This window comes from Cherax quadricarinatus, chromosome 5 (assembly GCF_038502225.1).
Source record: "Cherax quadricarinatus isolate ZL_2023a chromosome 5, ASM3850222v1, whole genome shotgun sequence".
Classification (NCBI taxonomy): domain Eukaryota; kingdom Metazoa; phylum Arthropoda; class Malacostraca; order Decapoda; family Parastacidae; genus Cherax; species Cherax quadricarinatus.
Window position 1 is genome coordinate 70,410,344 of NC_091296.1, and position 19,650 is coordinate 70,429,993.

General features: G+C 43.9%; 1 protein-coding gene across 6 annotated transcripts in view; it reads left to right on the plus strand.

Moving 5' to 3' along the window:
* Positions 1-19,650, plus strand: part of LOC128684986 (genetic suppressor element 1) — a 630,479-nt gene that overhangs the window by 521,304 nt on the left and 89,525 nt on the right. For 2 of the 6 annotated variants that reach the window (XM_053771397.2, XM_053771399.2), the window contains exons 3-4: positions 8,467-8,514; positions 12,876-13,088. The exons of 1 other annotated variant lie outside the window; for it this stretch is intronic. In XM_053771397.2, coding sequence (XP_053627372.2) covers positions 8,467-8,514; positions 12,876-13,088 — 261 coding nt within the window. Of the gene's footprint in view, positions 1-8,466; positions 8,515-12,875; positions 13,136-19,650 lie in introns of those variants that run through there. 3 more of the 6 variants (XM_070103847.1, XM_070103843.1, XM_070103858.1) reach the window with 3 other exon arrangements.

Below are 19,650 nucleotides of genomic sequence, written 5' to 3' on the forward strand. Positions count from 1 at the left end.
TCAAGACCCCTTGTCTTCAAGACCCCTTGTTGTCTTCAAGACCTCTTGTTGTCTTCAAGACCTCTTGTTGTCTTCAAGACCTCTTGTTGTCTTCAAGACCCCTTGTTGTCTTCAAGACCTCTTGTTGTCTTCAAGACCTCTTGTTGTCTTCAAGACCTCTTGTTGTCTTCAAGACCTCTTGTTGTCATCAGACCTCTTGTTGTCATCAAGACCTCTTGTTGTCTTCAAGACCTTTTGTTGTCATCAAGACCTCTTGTTGTCATCAAGACCTCTTGTTGTCTTCAAGACCTCTTGTTGTCATCAAGACCTCTTGTTGTCTTCAAGACCTCTTGTTGTCTTCAAGACCTTTTGTTGTCTTCGAGACTTCTTGTTGTCTTCAAGACCTCTTGTTGTCTTCAAGACCTCTTGTTGTCATCAAGACCTCTTGTTGTCATCAAGACCTCTTGTTGTCCTCAAGACCTCTTGTTGTCATCAAGACCTCTTGTTGTCTTCAAGACCTCTTGTTGTCTTCGAGACCCCTTGTTGTCTTCAAGACCTCTTGTTGTCTTCAAGACCTCTTGTTGTCTTCAAGACCTCTTGTTGTCATCACGACCTCTTGTTGTCTTCAAGACCTCTTGTTGTCATCAAGACCTCTTGTTGTCATCAAGACCTCTTGTTGTCTTCAAGACCTCTTGTTGTCTTCAAGACCTCTTGTTGTCTTCAAGACCTCTTGTTGTCTTCAAGACCTCTTGTTGTCATCAAGACCTCTTGTTGTCTTCAAGACCTCTTGTTGTCATCAAGACCTCTTGTTGTCTTCAAGACCTCTTGTTGTCTTCAAAACCTCTTGTTGTCATCAAGACCTCTTGTTGTCCTCAAGACCTCTTGTTGTCATCAAGACCTCTTGTTGTCTTCAAGACCTCTTGTTGTCTTCAAGACCTCTTGTTGTCTTCGAGACCTCTTGTTGTCTTCGAGACCTCTTGTTGTCTTCAAGACCTCTTGTTGTCTTCAAGACCTCTTGTTGTCTTCGAGACCTCTTGTTGTCTTCAAGACCTCTTGTTGTCTTCGAGACCTCTTGTTGTCTTCAAGACCTCTTGTTGTCTTCAAGACCTCTTGTTGTCATCAAGACCTCTTTTCATCAAGACCTCTCGTTGTCCTCAAGACCTCTTGTTGTCATCAAGACCTCTTGTTGTCTTCAAGACCTCTTGTTGTCTTCGAGACCTCTTGTTGTCTTCAAGACCTCTTGTTGTCATCAAGACCTCTTGTTGTCATCAAGACCTCTTGTTGTCCTCAAGACCTCTTGTTGTCATCAAGACCTCATGTTGTCTTCAAGACCTCTTGTTGTCTTCAAGACCTCTTGTTGTCTTCGAGACCTCTTGTTGTCTTCAACACCTCTTGTTGTCATCAAGACCTCTTGTTGTCATCAAGACCTCTTGTTGTCTTCAAGACCTCTTGTTGTCATCAAGACCTCTTGTTGTCTTCAAGACCTCTTGTTGTCTTCAAGACCTCTTGTTGTCTTCAAGACCCCTTGTTGTCTTGAAGACCCCTTGTTGTCTTCAATACCCCTTGTTGTCTTGAAGACCCCTTGTTGTCTTCAAGACCTCTTGTTGTCTTCAAGACCCCTTGTTGTCTTCAAGACCTCTTGTTGTCTTCAAGACCTCTTGTTGTCTTCAAGACCTCTTGTTGTCTTAAAGACCCCTTGTTGTCTTCAAGACCTCTTGTCTTCAAGACCTCTTGTTGTCTTCAAGACCTCTTGTTGTCTTCAAGACCCCTTGTTGTCATCAAGACCCCTTGTTGTCTTCAAGACCTCTTGTTGTCTTCAAGACCTCTTGTTGTCTTCAAGACCCCTTGTTGTCTTCAAGACCCCTTGTTGTCTTCAAGACCCCTTGTTGTCTTCAATACCTCTTGTTGTCTTCAAGACCCCTTGTTGTCTTCAAGACCTCTTGTTGTCTTCAAGACCTCTTGTTGTCTTCAAGACCTCTCATTGTCTTCAAGACCCCTTGTTGTCTTCAAGACCTCTTGTTGTCTTCAAGACCTCTTGTCTTCAAGACCTCTCATTGTCTTCAAGACCCCTTGTTGTCTTCAAGACCCCTTGTTGTCTTCAAGACCCCTTGTTGTCTTCAAGACCCCTTGTTGTCTTCAATACCTCTTGTTGTCTTCAAGACCCCTTGTTGTCTTCAAGACCTCTTGTTGTCTTCAAGACCTCTTGTTGTCTTCAAGACCTCTCATTGTCTTCAAGACCCCTTGTTGTCTTCAAGACCTCTTGTTGTCTTCAAGACCTCTTGTTGTCTTCAAGACCTCTCATTGTCTTCAAGACCCCTTGTTGTCTTCAAGACCTCTTGTTGTCTTCAAGACCTCTTGTTGTCTTCAAGACCTCTCATTGTCTTCAAGACCCCTTGTTGTCTTCAAGACCTCTTGTTGTCTTCAAGACCTCTTGTTGTCTTCAAGACCTCTTGTTGTCTTCAAGACCTCTTGTTGTCTTCGAGACCTCTTGTTGTCTTCAAGACCTCTTGTTGTCTTCAAGACCTCTTGTTGTCTTCAAGACCTCTTGTTGTCTTCAAGACCTCTCATTGTCTTCAAGAGGGAACTGGACATATACCTAAAGTCAGTACCTGACCAGCCAGGTTGTGGTTCGTACGTTGGTTTGCATGTGGCTAGCAGTAACAGCCTAGTTGATCAGGACATGATCTACCATGAAGCCTGTTCATGACCCGGCCCGCGGGGGCGTTGACCCCCGGAGCACCCTCCAGGTAGCCATGAATGTATAAGACAACAGTTGTGGTCATGATCACAAGGCACCACAAGGAGGTCAGTGTACTCAACTATTAATATACACTTATAGGCTCGTAATATTCCCATTAAAATGCAATAATTTAGTCTTGCTAGGTAGGTTGGAGGTGTAATGACGCCATAAAGATCTTAGCATGTGTTGCATCCCTACCTTCATGTGATAACTTTCATAAATTACGATGTCATGGAGCGTGTTTAAATGTCATTTAGTGAAAAAACGGAATGAGGCTAAATGCTTCATAGCTATATGTTTTCTTGTGTTATGTATAAATGTTTATATTTCACTTTTTTTGTCAGTTGTAATTTGATTATGGTTGAGAAGCTGGTCCCAAATCTGCACACTGCCATAACAACATACTGGAGTGAGAGATGGGAGAATGTGTAAAATTAACCGGGTGAAAAGTAGAATTGCCGTGGGCACAATGAAAGAACGTTGTATCAACATCCGTGGTCCCCAGACTCATTTTAACATTCTACCACAAGATATCAGAAACATTGTCAAGATATCAGAAACGTCGGAACAAGTGTAGATTTTTTCATGAAGAAATTGGACATGTACCTCCAATTGCCAGATCAACCACAAGCTATGATGGATACATACATGGGTCACGGGCCTCATACCAACCTAAGAAACATTGTGACTGTCATTCATAGCTACATGTGTGAGTTGCCCAGATTAACCCAAGTCATTCCTAATAACAGAAGACATCCAGGCTTATTAGAATATCTACGAATACAGGGGAACAGTTACTGTTACAGTACTCAGGATCATGGTTCCTGTGGCCCGGTCCCTGAGAAGTCCTCCCTGCCTGGCCAGTCAGGTTACTGGCACTTGCTGCACGAAATCCGACATAAGTACTACCGCTTGACTATATTAGATCGGGCATATTAAATCATAATAAAACTTATTAAGCTGTAGGCAAGCCTAGCGTGAAGTTTATTAAGGGCGTAGCCTAAAGTTTAAGTCTGGTGTCTGGTTAGATAAGATCACACTACCATCAGCCTACCCCCACACCCTCCCGGCCTTGCTTACACACACACACACACACACACACACACACACACACACACACACACACGTCTGCTTTCCCTTATTAACACAAATCTACGTCAAATGACGTTTAGGTAACTTAAAGCTAGAATAATTAATAGTTATTTTGTAATTGCTTTGCTCATACAGAAATTTCCCTTTTATGCTGAAAATACACGTTATGTGCTAGGAGTAGGCTACGTATATTATTATTATTATTATTATTATTATTATTATTATTATTATTATTATTATTATTATTATTATTATTATTATTATTATTAGAGGCAATGAGGTTTGATTTCAAGGAATAGAAGGTTAATTGTAATTGCTTGAATGAAGAGCCCTCGTCACCTGCATCAAGGTACCCTTCAGTCGTCACCTTGAAGGGGAGGCCTTGACTGCCTCGTCTGGAGGGTGGTCCTACCCAGGTCATTATGTATTCAAGGAGCCCGATAAGTTGCTTCGAGGAGCACCTGGCCAGGCAGGAGCCACGGAGCACTATAAGAGGCAGGAGCCACGGAGCACTATAAGAGGCAGGGGCCACGGAGCACTGTAAGAGGCAGGGGCCACTGAGCACTATAAGAGGCAGGGGCCACTGAGCACTATAAGAGGCAGGAGCCACGGAGCACTATAAGAGGCAGGGGCCACTGAGCACTATAAGAGGCAGGGGCCACTGAGCACTATAAGAGGCAGGAGCCACGGAGCACTATAAGAGGCAGGGGCCACTGAGCACTATAAGAGGCAGGAGCCACAGAGCACTATAAGAGGCAGGGGCCACGGAACACTATAAGAGCCAGGGGCCACGGAGCACTAGAAGAGGCAGGAGCCACTGAGCACTATAAGAGGCAGGGGCCACGGAGCACTCTAAGAGGCAGGGGCCACGGAGCACTATGAGGCAGGAGCCACTGAGCACTATAAGAGGCAGGAGCCACTGAGCACTATAAGAGGCAGGAGCCACTGAGCACTATAAGAGGCAGGAGCCACTGAGCACTATAAGAGGCAGGAGCCACTGAGCACTATAAGAGGCAGGGGCCACGTAGCACTATGAGGCAGGAGCCACTGAGCACTATAAGAGGCAGGGGCCACGGAGCACTATGAGGCAGGAGCCACTGAGCACTATAAGAGGCAGGAGCCACTGAGCACTATAAGAGGCAGGAGCCACTGAGCACTATAAGAGGCAGGAGCCACTGAGCACTATAAGAGGCAGGGGCCACGTAGCACTATGAGGCAGGAGCCACTGAGCACTATAAGAGGCAGGGGCCACGGAGCACTATGAGGCAGGAGCCACTGAGCACTATAAGAGGCAGGAGCCACTGAGCACTATGAGGCAGGAGCCACTGAGCACTATAAGAGGCAGGGGCCACGGAGCACTATAAGAGGCAGGAGCCACTGAGCACTATGAGGCAGGAGCCACTGAGCACTATAAGAGGCAGGGGCCACAGAGCACTATAAGAGGCAGAGGCCACTGAGCACTATGAAGCAGGAGCCACTGAGCACTATGAGGCAGGAGCCACTGAGCACTATAAGAGGCAGGGGCCACGGAGCACTATAAGAGGCAGAGGCCACTGAGCACTATAAGAGGCAGGAGCCACTGAGCACTATAAGAGGCATGAGCCATGGAGCACTATAAGAGGCAGGGGCCATGGAGCACTCTAAGAGGCAGGGGCCATGGAGCACTATAAGAGGCAGGAGCCACTGAGCACTATAAGAGGCAGGGGCCACGGAGCACTTTGAGGCAGGAGCCACTGAGCACTATAAGAGGCAGGAGCCACTGAGCACTATGAGGCAGGAGCCACTGAGCACTATAAGAGGCAGGGGCCACGGAGCACTATAAGAGGGAGGAGCCACTGAGCACTATGAGGCAGGAGCCACTGAGCACTATAAGAGGCAGGGGCCACGGAGCACTATAAGAGGCAGGAGCCACTGAGCACTATAAGAGGCAGGAGCCACTGAGCACTATAAGAGGCAGGAGCCACTGAGCACTATAAGAGGCAGGGGCCACGGAGCACTATAAGAGGCAGAGGCAACTGAGCACTATAAGAGGCAGGAGCCACGGAGCACTATAAGAGGCAGGATCCACGGAGCACTATAAGAGGCAGGAGCCACTGAGCACTATAAGAGGCAGGGGCCACGGAGCACTATAAGAGGCAGAGGCCACTGAGCACTATATGAGGCAGGAGCCACTGAGCACTATAAGAGGCAGGGGCCACGGAGCACTATAAGAGGCAGGAGCTACTGAGCACTATAAGAGGCAGGGGCCACGGAGCACTATAAGAGGCAGAGGCCACTGAGCACTATAAGAGGCAGGAGCCACGGAGCACTATAAGAGGCAGGAGCTACTGAGCACTATAAGAGGCAGGGGCCACGGAGCACTATAAGAGGCAGGGGCCACGGAGCACTATAAGAGGCAGGAGCCACTGAGCACTATAAGAGGCAGGGGCCATGGAGCACTATGAGAGGCAGAGGCCACTGAGCACTATAAGAGGCAGGAGCCATGGAGCACTATAAGAGGCAGGAGCTACTGAGCACTATAAGAGGCAGGGGCCATGGAGCACTATAAGAGGCAGAGGCCACTGAGCACTATAAGAGGCAGGAGCCACAGAGCACTATAAGAGGCAGGAGCTACTGAGCACTATAAGAGGCAGGGGCCACGGAGCACTATAAGAGGCAGGAGCCACTGAGCACTATAAGAGGCAGGGGCCATGGAGCACTATGAGAGGCAGAGGCCACTGAGCACTATAAGAGGCAGGAGCCATGGAGCACTATAAGAGGCAGGAGCCACTGAGCACTATGAGGCAGGAGCCACTGAGCACTATAAGAGGCAGGGGCCACGGAGCACTATAAGAGGCAGGGGCCACTGAGCACTATAAGAGGCAGGAGCCACTGAGCACTATAAGAGGCAGGAGCCACGGAGCACTATAAGAGGCAGGAGCCACTGAGCACTATGAGGCAGGAGCCACTGAGCACTATAAGAAGCAGGGGCCACGGAGCACTATAAGAGGCAGGGACCACTGAGCACTATAAGAGGCAGGAGCCACGGAGCACTATAAGAGGCAGGGGCCACTGAGCACTATGAGGCAGGAGCCACTGAGCACTATAAGAGGCAGGGGCCACGGAGCACTATAAGAGGCAGGGGCCACTGAGCACTATAAGAGGCAGGAGCCACGGAGCACTATAAAATGCAGGGGCCACTGAGCACTGTGAGGCAGGAGCCACTGAGCACTATAAGAGGCAGGGGCCACGGAGCACTATAAGAGGCAGGGGCCACTGAGCACTATAAGAGGCAGGGGCCACTGAGCACTATAAGAGGCAGGAGCCACGGAGCACTATAAGAGGCAGGAGCCACGGAGCACTATAAGAGGCAGGGGGCACGGAGCACTATAAGAGGCAGGGGCCACGGAGCACTATAAGAGGCAGGGGCCACTGAGCACTATAAGAGGCAGGGGCCACTGAGCACTATACGAGGCAGGAGCCACTGAGCACTATAAGAGGCAGGAGCCACGGAGCACTATAAGAGGCAGGAGCCACTGAGCACTATAAGAGGCAGGGGCCACTGAGCACTATACGAGGCAGGATCCACGGAGCACTATAAGAGGCAGGAGCCACGAAGCACTATAAGAGGCAGGAGCCACTGAGCACTATAAGAGGCAGGGGCCACTGAGCACTATACGAGGCAGGATCCACGGAGCACTATAAGAGGCAGGATCCACGGAGCACTATAGAGGCAGGAGCCACGGAGCACTATAAGAGGCAGGAGCCACTGAGCACTCATTCTCCCCCATGTTTATGTCTGATCTATTTTCAAATATCCTCAGTGATGACGCAGCAGTTTCTCCCACTCTTCCACAACTGTTATTGTCAAACTACAATACTACTTTCTTACTTTCTAAATTTAGATTTTTACCTGGCCCATGGCCGGGCTCCGAGAATAGTGAACCTCAAAATTCATCAAAGGTATTTATACACCACATTAAGCATTAGGATTAGTCTGCCTGCAATGCCCGGCATGCTATTGGTTTTCTTTGCTGCCTGACAGTATCTTATTAAATGGAAGAAATCGCAGAAAAACGCGTGATTGTATATATGAAAAATTACCACAGTGAAAATAAGAAATAAAACCAGAGTGCTTCCATTTGCTTACACACACACATCTTCAGAGGATGTGTATGTAAGCACATGAAAGCGCTCGGGTTATATTTCATATTTTCACTGTGGTATTTTTTTTTTTTTGTCTTATTACGTGTAAACTATATTTTCCTGTATACTGCAGAACAGAAATAAATTTACTACTACTACTACTACTACCACTAGTACTACTACTACTACTATTATTATTATTATTATTATTATTATTATTATTATTATTATTATTATTATTATTATTATTATTATTATTATTATTATTATTATTATTATTATTATTATTTATTATTATTATTATTATTATTATTAGTATTATTATTATTATTATTATTATTTATTTCACGTTCTACATGCAGACTATTTCAACACGGTCAAGTTCCATGTTAGTGGAATCGAGTCTTCCTTGTTGAAGGTAGTAGAGCCCACACACAGGATGTCGAAGATAGACAGTTTATCTATTAACATCTTCCCCGCGTTTATTATTGATGGGGGAAATTAATCATATCTTTTTTTATTGCTTTCAGGTGAGTTGCCGGGGAAGGTGTCGGGTGGTGCTTGGTCATCTCCCACAGGTAATACTCTGCTTTCTTGTGCACGCCTGTTGCTCCTCTTGGTGTTCTGTACTGGGCATCCAGCTAGGGTCGTTTTGAGGAGTGTGAGGACTTATGGAGTACAAAATGGGTCGCCTTGGGATACATAATGGGGTTATATGATGGGTATGCAATGGGAGCCAATCTGGGAACCCTGCTTGATGTACATACCAGGGGTCCAGGCTGGGGTACAGAGTGGGGGGACCTGCTAGACATACCAGAGGTCCTGACAAGGGTACAGTTTGTGGGACCTGCTAGACATACATACCAGGGGTCCTGTATGGGGTACACACTGGGGGACCTGCTAGACATACATACCAGGGGTCCTGGCTGGGGTACAGACTGGAGGACCTGCTAGACATACATACCAGGGGTCCTGGCTGGGGTACAGACTGGAGGACCTGCTAGACATACATACCAGAGGTCCTGGCTGGGGTACAGACTGGAGGACCTGCTAGATATACATACCAGGGGGTCCTGGCTGGGGTACATACGGGAGGGAGAGGGTAGACTTGTTGCTACAGGAAATACAACTTCGCCATGTTGTAGAACTCGCCTCCCTCAGTTTATACACTCACCATGTATGGTATCTTAATGTTATGTATATCACGCCAGTGAAAAGATTATATTTACATTATTAACGAATAAATATACGTTATCTTCAATTCTACTTTTTTATGCAGCGTTATTTTATGTCAGAGATAAAAGAAACGAATGAAATTTCTTTGTTTTTTCCAAATCTTTCTTTCCATGCCTTGAGTCAGAGGCCCCAAACCTGTATGTTATCGTGGGATTTAATACCTCGACGGCCATGTTCAATACCGTTAAAAGGGGTTCCAGCGTACCTCTGGGTCTACTTTAATGCTTCAAGTTTACCTTTATGCTATGTTCACTTTTTTTGTGGTGGTGTCTGCCTAAACTTGACGTATTTTCTTTCCATCTCTGTTGAATACGAAGTGTAATGTTGATGTGGTGTATATTCATCGAGTTTGCAGGGGTCGAGACTCAGCTCTTAGCCCCCGCTTCCCAGGCTACTTTGGTGGACATAACTGATTTCTGGCCTCTTGGGCCTTATCATATCTTCACGTGAAGCTGTGTATTGAGTTTGACTCCATCCCTGCCTCATTCAAGTCACTCCTTGATATTTCGACAGCCAGGAAGATATTGGTAAGTTCCTTAAGTCATTTCCTGAGCAGTCAGGTTGTTGGTACATACCTTGGACTGCGGGCTTTAATGGTATTCTGTCTTCTTCAGACATTTCATTATTCTCCAGGGGAAAGTGCTAACCCGTAAGGGGTTATAGTTTGTCTGGGGAATGTTAGTGGAAAGGAGTAATCAGGTTTGATCCCAAAATATGGAGTGTGAGTTCCAGTCCTTGGATGAAGAGCCTTAACTTACCAGGAGTTTCGTACTTTCTTGAGAGAGATAAGAACAACTTGTAGGATGCTTCCTGAGGGGCCAGCGCCCCTGCGGTGGTGGATCAAGGCTTGATCAACCAAGCTGTTGCTGCTGGATGCATGTAGTCCAACATATGCACCAGAGCCCGGTTGGTCAGGCACTGACTTGAAGCTGTCAACTTGCCTCTTGAAGACAGCCAGAGGTTTGTTGGTAATGGTGAAGGAAGTATTAAATTCGTAGTGGAAATTCCCATGCAAGAAGAAAATGAGGAGGATAAGCAAGAGGCCAGGAGCTGGGGAGGTGGATGAGGAGGTTAGGGGAGGGGATATAGCCTCCTCTTGCCCTGATATGACTGGCGGCTTGATGGAATGCAAATGAGGCGCCATTACCAGCTTCGCGGGACAATTAAGAGAAAACGGGACTCGGGGCTCCTCGGGCTAGGGCAGACTCACTTATTGATATTTAACCACTTTCTTTTTTTTTTTTCTTTTACACCAAATTATAATTTATGTAAATAAGTTTTTGCTGTCTTGTATCTTTGCTCTTTAAATAGTGATTAGCTTTCTTACCGTAATTAGGCTATTAATGAATACTGTGTTTCTCTGGTATCGACCAACGCTAGACATTAACAAGAGAGCAAATCCAATCTCCATTAAATAAAATTACCAGCTCGGGTGTAAATACAGTAATGGGTGTTAGGGAAAAATATAACTCTTAAAATGTAACGCAGCAGGTCTCCTCTTGTTGTGTTGGCGAGGGCGGGGGTGTGTAGAGCGTAATTGCTGTGGCGTGGATAAGTTATGGGGTTGAGATAAGGATTTATGGATGAGCAGCATTGTGTTGTGTGGTGAGATTTACCAGTCTCCCCCAGCACTCTACCTCGTTTTCTGTGTTGATCCTCGGCCGTGTTCCAGTCAGTCTGGACAGTCCAACCCTTGAAGGAGGATGGTGTGTTCCAGTCAGTCTGGACAGTCCAACACTTTAAGGAAGATGATGTGTTCCAGTCAGTCTGGACAGTCCAACCCTTCAAGGAGGATGGTGTGTTCCAGTCAGTCTGGACAGTCCAACCCTTCAAGGAGGATGGTGTGTTCCAGTCAGTCTGGACAGTCCAACCCTTCAAGGATGATGGTGTGTTCCAGTCAGTCTGGACAGTCCAACCCTTCAAGGAGGATGGTGTGTTCCAGTCAGTCTGGACAGTCCAACCCTTCAAGGACGGTCCTATGTTCCAGTCAGTCTGGACAGACCAACTCTTCAAGGAGGGTCCTGTGTTCCAGTCAGTCTGGACAGTTCTATCCTTCAATGATGCTGTGTTCCAGTCAGTCTGGACAGTTCTATCCTTTAAGGAGGATGCTGTGTTGCAGTCAGTCTGGACAGTCCAACCCTTCCAGGAGGGCGCTATGTTCCAGAGTCTGAACGGTTCTATCCTTTAAGGAGGGTGCTGTGTTCCAGTCAGTCTGGACGGTTCTATCCTTTAAGGAGGGTGCTGTGTTCCAGTCAGTCTGGACGGTTCTATCCTTCAAGGAGGATGCTGTGTTCCAGTCACTCTGGATAGTCCCACCTTTCAAGGGAAGAGTTTATCTGTAGTCACTTCCAGGGGTCACGATCCCCGTGGCTTGGTCCCAGACGAGGCCTCCTGGTTGCTGGTCTGATCAATCAGATTGTGTGTCTGCTGCTCACAGTATGTACCACAGTCCATCTGATCAGGAGCTGTTTTCAGGAATCTATTGAGTTCCCTCTGTATGACCCTTTGGGTTTAGCGCTTAGTTGTGACTATAATTATAATATCGTGTTCCCTCTTGAAAACAGCCAAGGGGTGGTCCCTCCTTATGCATTATTATTATTATTATTATTATTATTATTATTATTATTATTATTATTATTGTTGTTGTTATTGTTATCATTATTATAAAAAGCACTAAACCCACCAGGGTCATACAGTGCTGAACCCCTTATGTATGTTGTAGTTTTGAGATTAGATTTAAGGGTTAGGATAATATAGTCTTGAAAACTCAGTACAATGTTAGATTTTCCTAGTTCTCAGCCTTTTTTTTATTTAAGACAAAGAAAGGGAGATATTATATGTTGAGATTGTGTGTCCCTTGTATGTTGTGTATTGGGCACTGACCTCTTGAACTGTCTACAGTGGTAAGTGCCTCACTACATAGCCTTCTGCAAAATTATTACACCTCCCTTCCCCCATGTATACTACCTCCCTCAAAACCCTCCCATCCCCATAATAATCCCACCATCTACACCTTTCCCCATCCTTCGTCTTTACCCTTAGTGATGTAGATGGGCTGTGCTTGTGCTTGCTTGAGCCTACCCAGTGGAAGGCCCTGTTGTTGCCAGATGTTGCCTTAAGATTATAGCGAGATACTAGGTTATAATGTTTCAGTAATGGGCAGATATCAGGCCATGGTGTTTCAATCATGGTCTTCGAGTTGTGGCTAGATACTTACCAGGTTGTGATGTTGAGATTATGGCCAGATACAAGGCTGTAGTGTTTGGATTGTGGCCAGATACCCAGCTGCGAAGTTTATATCATGGCCAGATAACTGGGTTTTTATAGATATGAAGATATGGTATTCAGATTGGAATCTGGGTGTTGTTGAACTTATGGGTAAGTTGGTGTGCTCATGACTGGGATCACTTGTATGAAAGAGCTGTTATGGCACTACAATCAACATATCTTTTCTCTGAATTGGTAAAGGTTGTTGATAAAACTAAGTAAGCCAGAGAGAAAGTGTAATGGCTCATTCAGATTTACCTTATTATTAAACTTATTGATAAAACCCTGAGTACACTTGAGAGGAAGTGGGGGGGCATTATCAGGTCGTAAAAATTTATTTTTTGTTTAGTGGCAATATGTTCTCTCGCTTTTAAATATCCTTCTGCCTGTTAGAGCATTTTTCAGTCTGTTAAGATTTGTTTTTTTACGCTTGTAGGAATGTCTCTTCACATGCTGAGACAATTGCTTCACGTGCTGAGACATAACCCCACCCACCTGGCTGACCTGCGTTATGGAGGTGTTGAGGACCTGTCTGGGTCTCCCCACACACACCACCCTCCCGGTTCCCTGCAAATACTTGTGGAGGGGCAGGGGAGGGAAGATGGCAGAACCCACGAATACATGGGCAGTACTCCATCAAGCTGCTCACGTAACTACCTCTCGCCCTTCATTTTTCCACCCTAGTAGGGTGAATCGGTAGGAAACGATTCCATGTGAAATTTCACACCTAGATTTCAGTTGATCTGTGTCAAAACAGAGATTGAATCAATGGACACTGTTATATTGCAGCTTTCCCCTCCTCAACTATTTTTTTTTTTTGCCCCCATTAGTGAATACTGCTGTTTTTTGACAGTAAATTCTTAATTTTTTTTTTTAAGTATTGCACTATCTCTTGTTAATATTTTCGGTATAGTCTTTATTTATAAATATTTCCTTAATACTGCTAAGATTCAACCACTACAGATCAAACTGTGTGATCTCATTTTCCATTTCCTGTAAGGGGATTTTTATAATGGCTTGTATCGCACCCCTCTTCCAGTTTTTCTATAGCACAAGCTATGAAGTTGTCTTACCACTCACCTTCGTAATCTCCCATCCCCCTCTTTTTCAGGGGTAGACTCACCAGTTACAGCTCAGGCTGTGGCACCTACATCAGCTATTTTCCATAATTTGTTTTAGAGATTTTTTGCAATATAATTGTTTCAACATTTTTCAGTCATATAGTGCAAATAATTATATAAATAACTAATCATTAAAAAATACTGCAGTATATATTTTATAATAGTTTTTTTTACATTAATACATACATGCATAACTAAGTTAAACGTAATACAAATTCAATCTAGAGAGAAGTGTGTCAGGCACAGGATATATATTCTTAGAGGTGTGTGTGTTTCTGTGTATATATGCTGAGAGTTTACTTTAATCCCTATTTAAGGGATTAAAATATGTATTTTGTTTGGTTGTGAACAGGTGACATGTTGCTTTAATGACCCTTAGAGTAGTCAATAGGTTTTAAGCCCAGTTAGAGAAAGCTTATCAGGATAACTAATCATCACTAGTGGCTCGCATAACCTGTGCTTTGCTTTACTCAATAAACAGAATGCAAGAATCAAAGGAGAATAAATTTGTTGAGTATACTGGGTAAAGTGTAGAGTAGAATTATTATTGCAAGAGTTAGGGGTAAGAAAGGATTGTGGTTGAGTGAGGAGGATTTAGGAAGGGTAGGGATGTATGGACCAAATTCTTAAACTGAAGCATTGAAACAGTACTTAGATAAAGGTAAGGAGCTGTTTGTTGAATTTATGAATTTAGAAAAGACATGGAGCAGTGTAGTAGATTTTGCTACTATATGAAGGAGATGGTAGGTTACTAAAAGCAGTCAAGAATTTGTATGGAAAGAGACTTCAGATGAAGATATGTAGGAGGGAGGGGAAATGTTATCCATCCAGTAATAGTAAGACTTGGACAAGAATGTGTAATGTTACCTTTGTTATTACTGTACATATTTATAGGTGGAGCTGTAAAAGAAGTGAATGACAGTGTGTTGGAAAAAGGTGTGGGTTTAAAAAATAATGAATCTGATACTGAGAAGGAGTTGTCATAATTACTCTTTGACAGTGACTGTTTTTAGGAGAGAAATTCGGAAGGTAAGTTGGAAAAGTTGGTGAATTAATTTGAAAGGGGTATATAAAAGAAGGAAATTAAAAGCGAACGAAGTGAAGAGTATGGTGATGGGGATAGCAAAAAGTTTGGACGATGTAAGACTGAATATCATATTGGAGGGAGAGAGTATGGAGGAAATTGATGTACAGTGTTTAGATATTTGAGAGTTGGTAAATCAGAAAAGTAAGATGAGGTGAACCATAGAATAGATGAAGAAAAAAAGGCAACTGGTGTGTTGAGGCATCAGTGGAAATAAAAAAGTTTATCTAAGTATTTCCAGCACTCTTGTCTTATATAAGTGTAAGGCATGGACTCTGAATGTTGCAGCAAGGAGGCAAGAAGCAGTAGAAATCTCATGTTTGAGAGCACTGTTTGGTGTGAGTATTAAGTAGAGAATTCAGAGTATGGAGTCACCATAGGTATAATTCAAAGGACTGAAGAGGAGTTGTTTAGGTGATTTGAGCATTAGAGAAGATGGAGAAGGATAGTTTGACAAAGACGGTGCATAAGTCTGGGGTGAAAGGAAGGACGGGTAGGTGTCATCCTAAGAATGATTGTGTCAGGGAAAACTTAGAGCAGGAAGGATGGGGAGGTTAAGGCGATTTTGAGTTCTAGCAACTAGAGTATCCAGCAGGCTTGTGTGAATATGTGAGATACGGGTGATGCTGGTGTGTGAATAAGATAACAATTATGAGTGGATTCAGTGAAAACTGGTTAGCTAAACTTGAGTTCTGGAAGTTTGAAAGGCAGTGCCTGACCTCTGAAGGAGGGGGGAGGGGATAGTACAGTCGGAAGGTTATCTGAATTGCGATACCAGCACACTTTTGGCAGTACAGTGATTGAATGAATGATGACAAATGTTTTTTCCTTTTTTATTGGGTCACCTTATCTTGAAGGGAGACAGCTAATAAGGTAAAAAAAATTAAGCAATTGCTCACCATCTTGAACTTGCTACTCTCAAAACCACTTCCATCTGAGATGAGTTCATTGTATATTACAAGTTCATATATCATACAAATGACGGAGATACACAGTAAATTTTCATTGGTATAAGGCTGTTCTGTAGCTGTAAGTCAGTACCGTATTCACTTTTCTATAATCAGCAATTTAGTCACACCTTTTGTGTACTAGTGTTCTCTCCTAAACCACTTAGGTGCTTTTCTTTTTTATAAATTTTCATCACTGAATGTTCACTGAAGATCTTTTGCTGTTTGGGTTGTATTTATCCACCTACAGTACATCCTCCAGTAGGCCTTAACTAATCAACCCTAATACAGTATCATGAGTTAAGTCCATTGGCCTTCCCCTCCCTTTGTGTTGTAATATATCAGTATTTGTGTTTAGATTTTTTGCATGTAGTATTTGTGTAATGTTATAATTGGTTAATTTTGACTAAGCCTAAAATGGCCTATTTATAAAAATCAGCTTAAATCCACATTCTTTAGTACAAAACCAATGTGATTTTAGGGGACTGGTTCTGCTGCCAAGACAAACGTGTATGTTTAATCTAATAATAATAATAATAGTCTTTATTTCTACAAGTACATGTACAGTGGACCCTTGAGTTTCGTAAGGCTCACACTTTGTAAATTTTCACTTTCGACAACTTTTTTCGTCAGAATATAACCTCGCGGTTCGTAATTTGGCTCAACATTCGTCGCTCATCTGGAATGTGTATGAGTGGCCTTCCAGCGTTCGCACCACACAAAGGCGCCCCACACACCATTGCCAGTCAGTGTGGCATTGTTGATTGGCGAGTGAACAGCACTCCACGCGTCCATACGATACATTTCGTAATATTCCATTCTTTTTTGTGCTTGCAACTTCTAAATAAGCCACTATGGGCCCAAAGAAAGCTTCTAGTGCCAGCCATTTGGTAAAGAATGTGAGAAACATAAACATAAGAAATCATTGCAAAATATGAAAGTGGCGTGCTTGTGGCCCATCTTGCCAGGATGTATGGGAAGCCCCATACAACCATTGCTTCCATTGTGGCAAAGAAAAAGGAAATCAAGGAAGCTGTTGTTGTGAATGAGATAGATATGCTCACGAAAAAGAGATCTCAAATACTCGAAGATGTTGAAAATCCCAGAGTGCTCAAGAAACACAGTGCCACCAGGAGTAAATTGTGTGTGAGTGGAAGGCTAACAGTAAGGCATGGGTCAGGAGGGAAATTTTCCTTGATTGGTTCAATGAAGTGTTTGGCCCCAGTGTGAAGAAATACCTCCTGGAAAAAAAAAATTGCCACTCAAGTGCCTCCTGGTAATGGACAGTGCTCCTGCTCATCCTCCAGACTTGGATGACTAAATGGTGGAGGAGTTTAGTTTCATCACAGTGAAGTTCTTGCTCCCTAATACCACTCCTCTCATCCAGCCCATGGACCAGCAGATTATTTCAAACTTCAAAAAACCCTACACCAAAGCAGTGTTTCAAAGGTGCTTTGATGTGACCTCAGACACTCAGTTGACCCTAAGAGAGTTCTGGAAAGATCACTTCAGTATCCTCCATTATAGATAAGGCTCGGCAGGGAGTGACTTCCAGGACTTTGAATTCTGCTTGGACAAAATTAGGCAAGATTGTGTCCTCGACAAAGATTTTGAAGGGTTTGAGGCTGACCCTGACAACCCTATGCCAGTTGTGGAATCTATTGTGGCATTGGGGAATTCCATGGGGTTGGATGTGAGTGGTCAGGAAGTGGAAGAGTTGATGGAGGACCACAGTGAAGAGCTAACCACTGAAGAGCTGCAAGGCCTTCATCTGCAAGAGCAACAGACCACAGCTCAGGAAAATGCTTCAGAGGAGGAGGAGGAAGAGAGATGAAAGAAGATGCCTTCTTCAGAGCTTAAGGACATTTGTGCAAAGTGGAGTGAGGTGCAAAAGTTTATGGAGGAACATCACCCTGACAAAGCTGTTGCAAGCTGTGTCGTCAACATGTACAATGACAACGTCTTGTCCCATTTGAGGCAAATTTTAAAGAGACGCCAGAAACAGAGCTGTCTGGAACAATTTTTTGAGCAACAAAGGTCCATTGCTTCTTAAGCTGGTCCTAGTGGCATTAAAAAACAAAGAAGGGAAGTAACCCTGGATAAGGACTTGGTACCTAAAGTCTTTATGAAAGGGGATTCCCCTTCCAAACAATAGTGTAACTTCTCCATCCTCTCCCCTCCTCCTGTCTTCCATAGACCAACAAGAGTCTTCAATAAAGGTTAGTGTGATGTTATTTTTGTTTTATACGTGATGTTTCTTCGTATGTATGTAAATTTATTTTTAATGTAAAAAAAATATTTTTGTTAATACTTTTGGGTGTCTGGAATGGATTAATTGGATTTACATTATTTCTTATGGGGAAAATGGTTTTGCTATTCATAAATTCCAACTTTCGTCACAGTCTCTGGTATGGATTAATTATGAAATTCGAGGGTCCACTGTACAAAGTATACAGGCCTAGCTGACATCAATGACATACAGTGGACCCTCAGTTATCGTCCATTCTGCTTATAGGCCAACTCGATTATCGGTCGTTTTTTTGGCTTCCGGTTATCAGCCGTTATTTCACTTATCGGCCGTATGGGATGTGTCAACCCGCCGCTACCAGTTGCTCGCGCATAAATCTGGCTTTTTCTCTGGGCAAGTGAGGAGCTTCTGCTCATTCATCCAAATATTTCACTATAATTCAATGTTTTTCATGATTATTGATTAAGTGCAACTGCAAAATAAGTAACCATGGCCCCAAAGAAAGTTCCTAGTAAAGTTCCTTTGGTAAAGAAAATGAGAAATACAATGGAATTTAAGAAAGAAGTTGTTAAAAAGTATGAGAGTGGTGTTCGAGTGCTAGAACTTGCCAGGATGTATGGAAAAAACAAATCAACAATCACTTTATTCTGGCAAAGAAAGTAGAAATCAAGGAAGCTAATGTTGCGAAAGGAGTAAGTGTGCTAACGAAACAAAGGTCATCGATAATGGAAGATATGAGGAAGCTATTGTTGTTGTGGATCACCGAAAAACAATTAGCGGGAGATAGTGTTGTGGAGTTGATTATTTGTGAGAAGGCGAGGCAGTTGCATGCAGATCTTGTAAAGAAAATGCCTGGAACAAGTGCTGCTGTTAGTGAATTTAGGGCCAGCAAAGGCTGGTTTGAGAGATTTAAGAAGCGTAGTGGCATACACAGTGTGGTAAGGCTTGGGGAGGCTTCAAGTTCTGATAAATGTGTGGCTGAAAAATTCGTGCAGGAATTCAAGGGGTATGTAGAGGCTGAAGGATTCCTCCCCCAACAAGTGTTCAGTTGTGATGAAACAGGCCTCTTTGGAAGAAAATGCCAAAGAGGACCTACATTACGCAGGAGGAAAAGGCACTGCCAGGACACAAGCCTATGAAAGACAGGCTTACTCTTTTGTTCTGTGCTAAAGCTAGTTGGGATTTCAAAGTGAAGCCTTTACTGGTGTATCACTGAAAATCCCAGAGTGTTCAAGAAAAACAGTGTCGTCAAGAATAGATTGTGTGTGATGTGGAAAGCTAATAATAAGGCATGGGTCACAAGGCACATTTTCAAAGAGAGGGTCAATGATGTGTTTGGCCCCAGTGTAAAAAAAAATACCTACTGGAGCATAAATTGCCACTCAAGTGCCTCCTGGTACTGGACAATGCTCCTGCTCATCCTCCAGACTTGGAAGACCAATTGTTTAGGGACTTCTGTTTTATAACAGTGAAGTTCTTGCCTCCTAGCACCATTCCTCTCGTCCAGCCCATGGACCAGCAGGTCATTTCTAACTTCAAAAAACTCTACACTAAGGCAGCGTTTCAAAGGTGCTTTGAAGTGACTTCGGACACTGACTTGACCCTAAGAGAGTTCTGGAGGAATCACTTCAATATCCTCTATTGCATAAGCCTTATAGGTAAGGCTTGGCAGGGAGTGACTTTCAGGACTTTGAACACTGCTTGGAGAAAACTGTGGCCAGATTGTGTCCAAGAGAGGGATTTTGAAAGGTTTGGGGATAACCCTGAGGACCCTATGCCTATTGTGGTATCTATTGTCTTTGGGGAAGTCC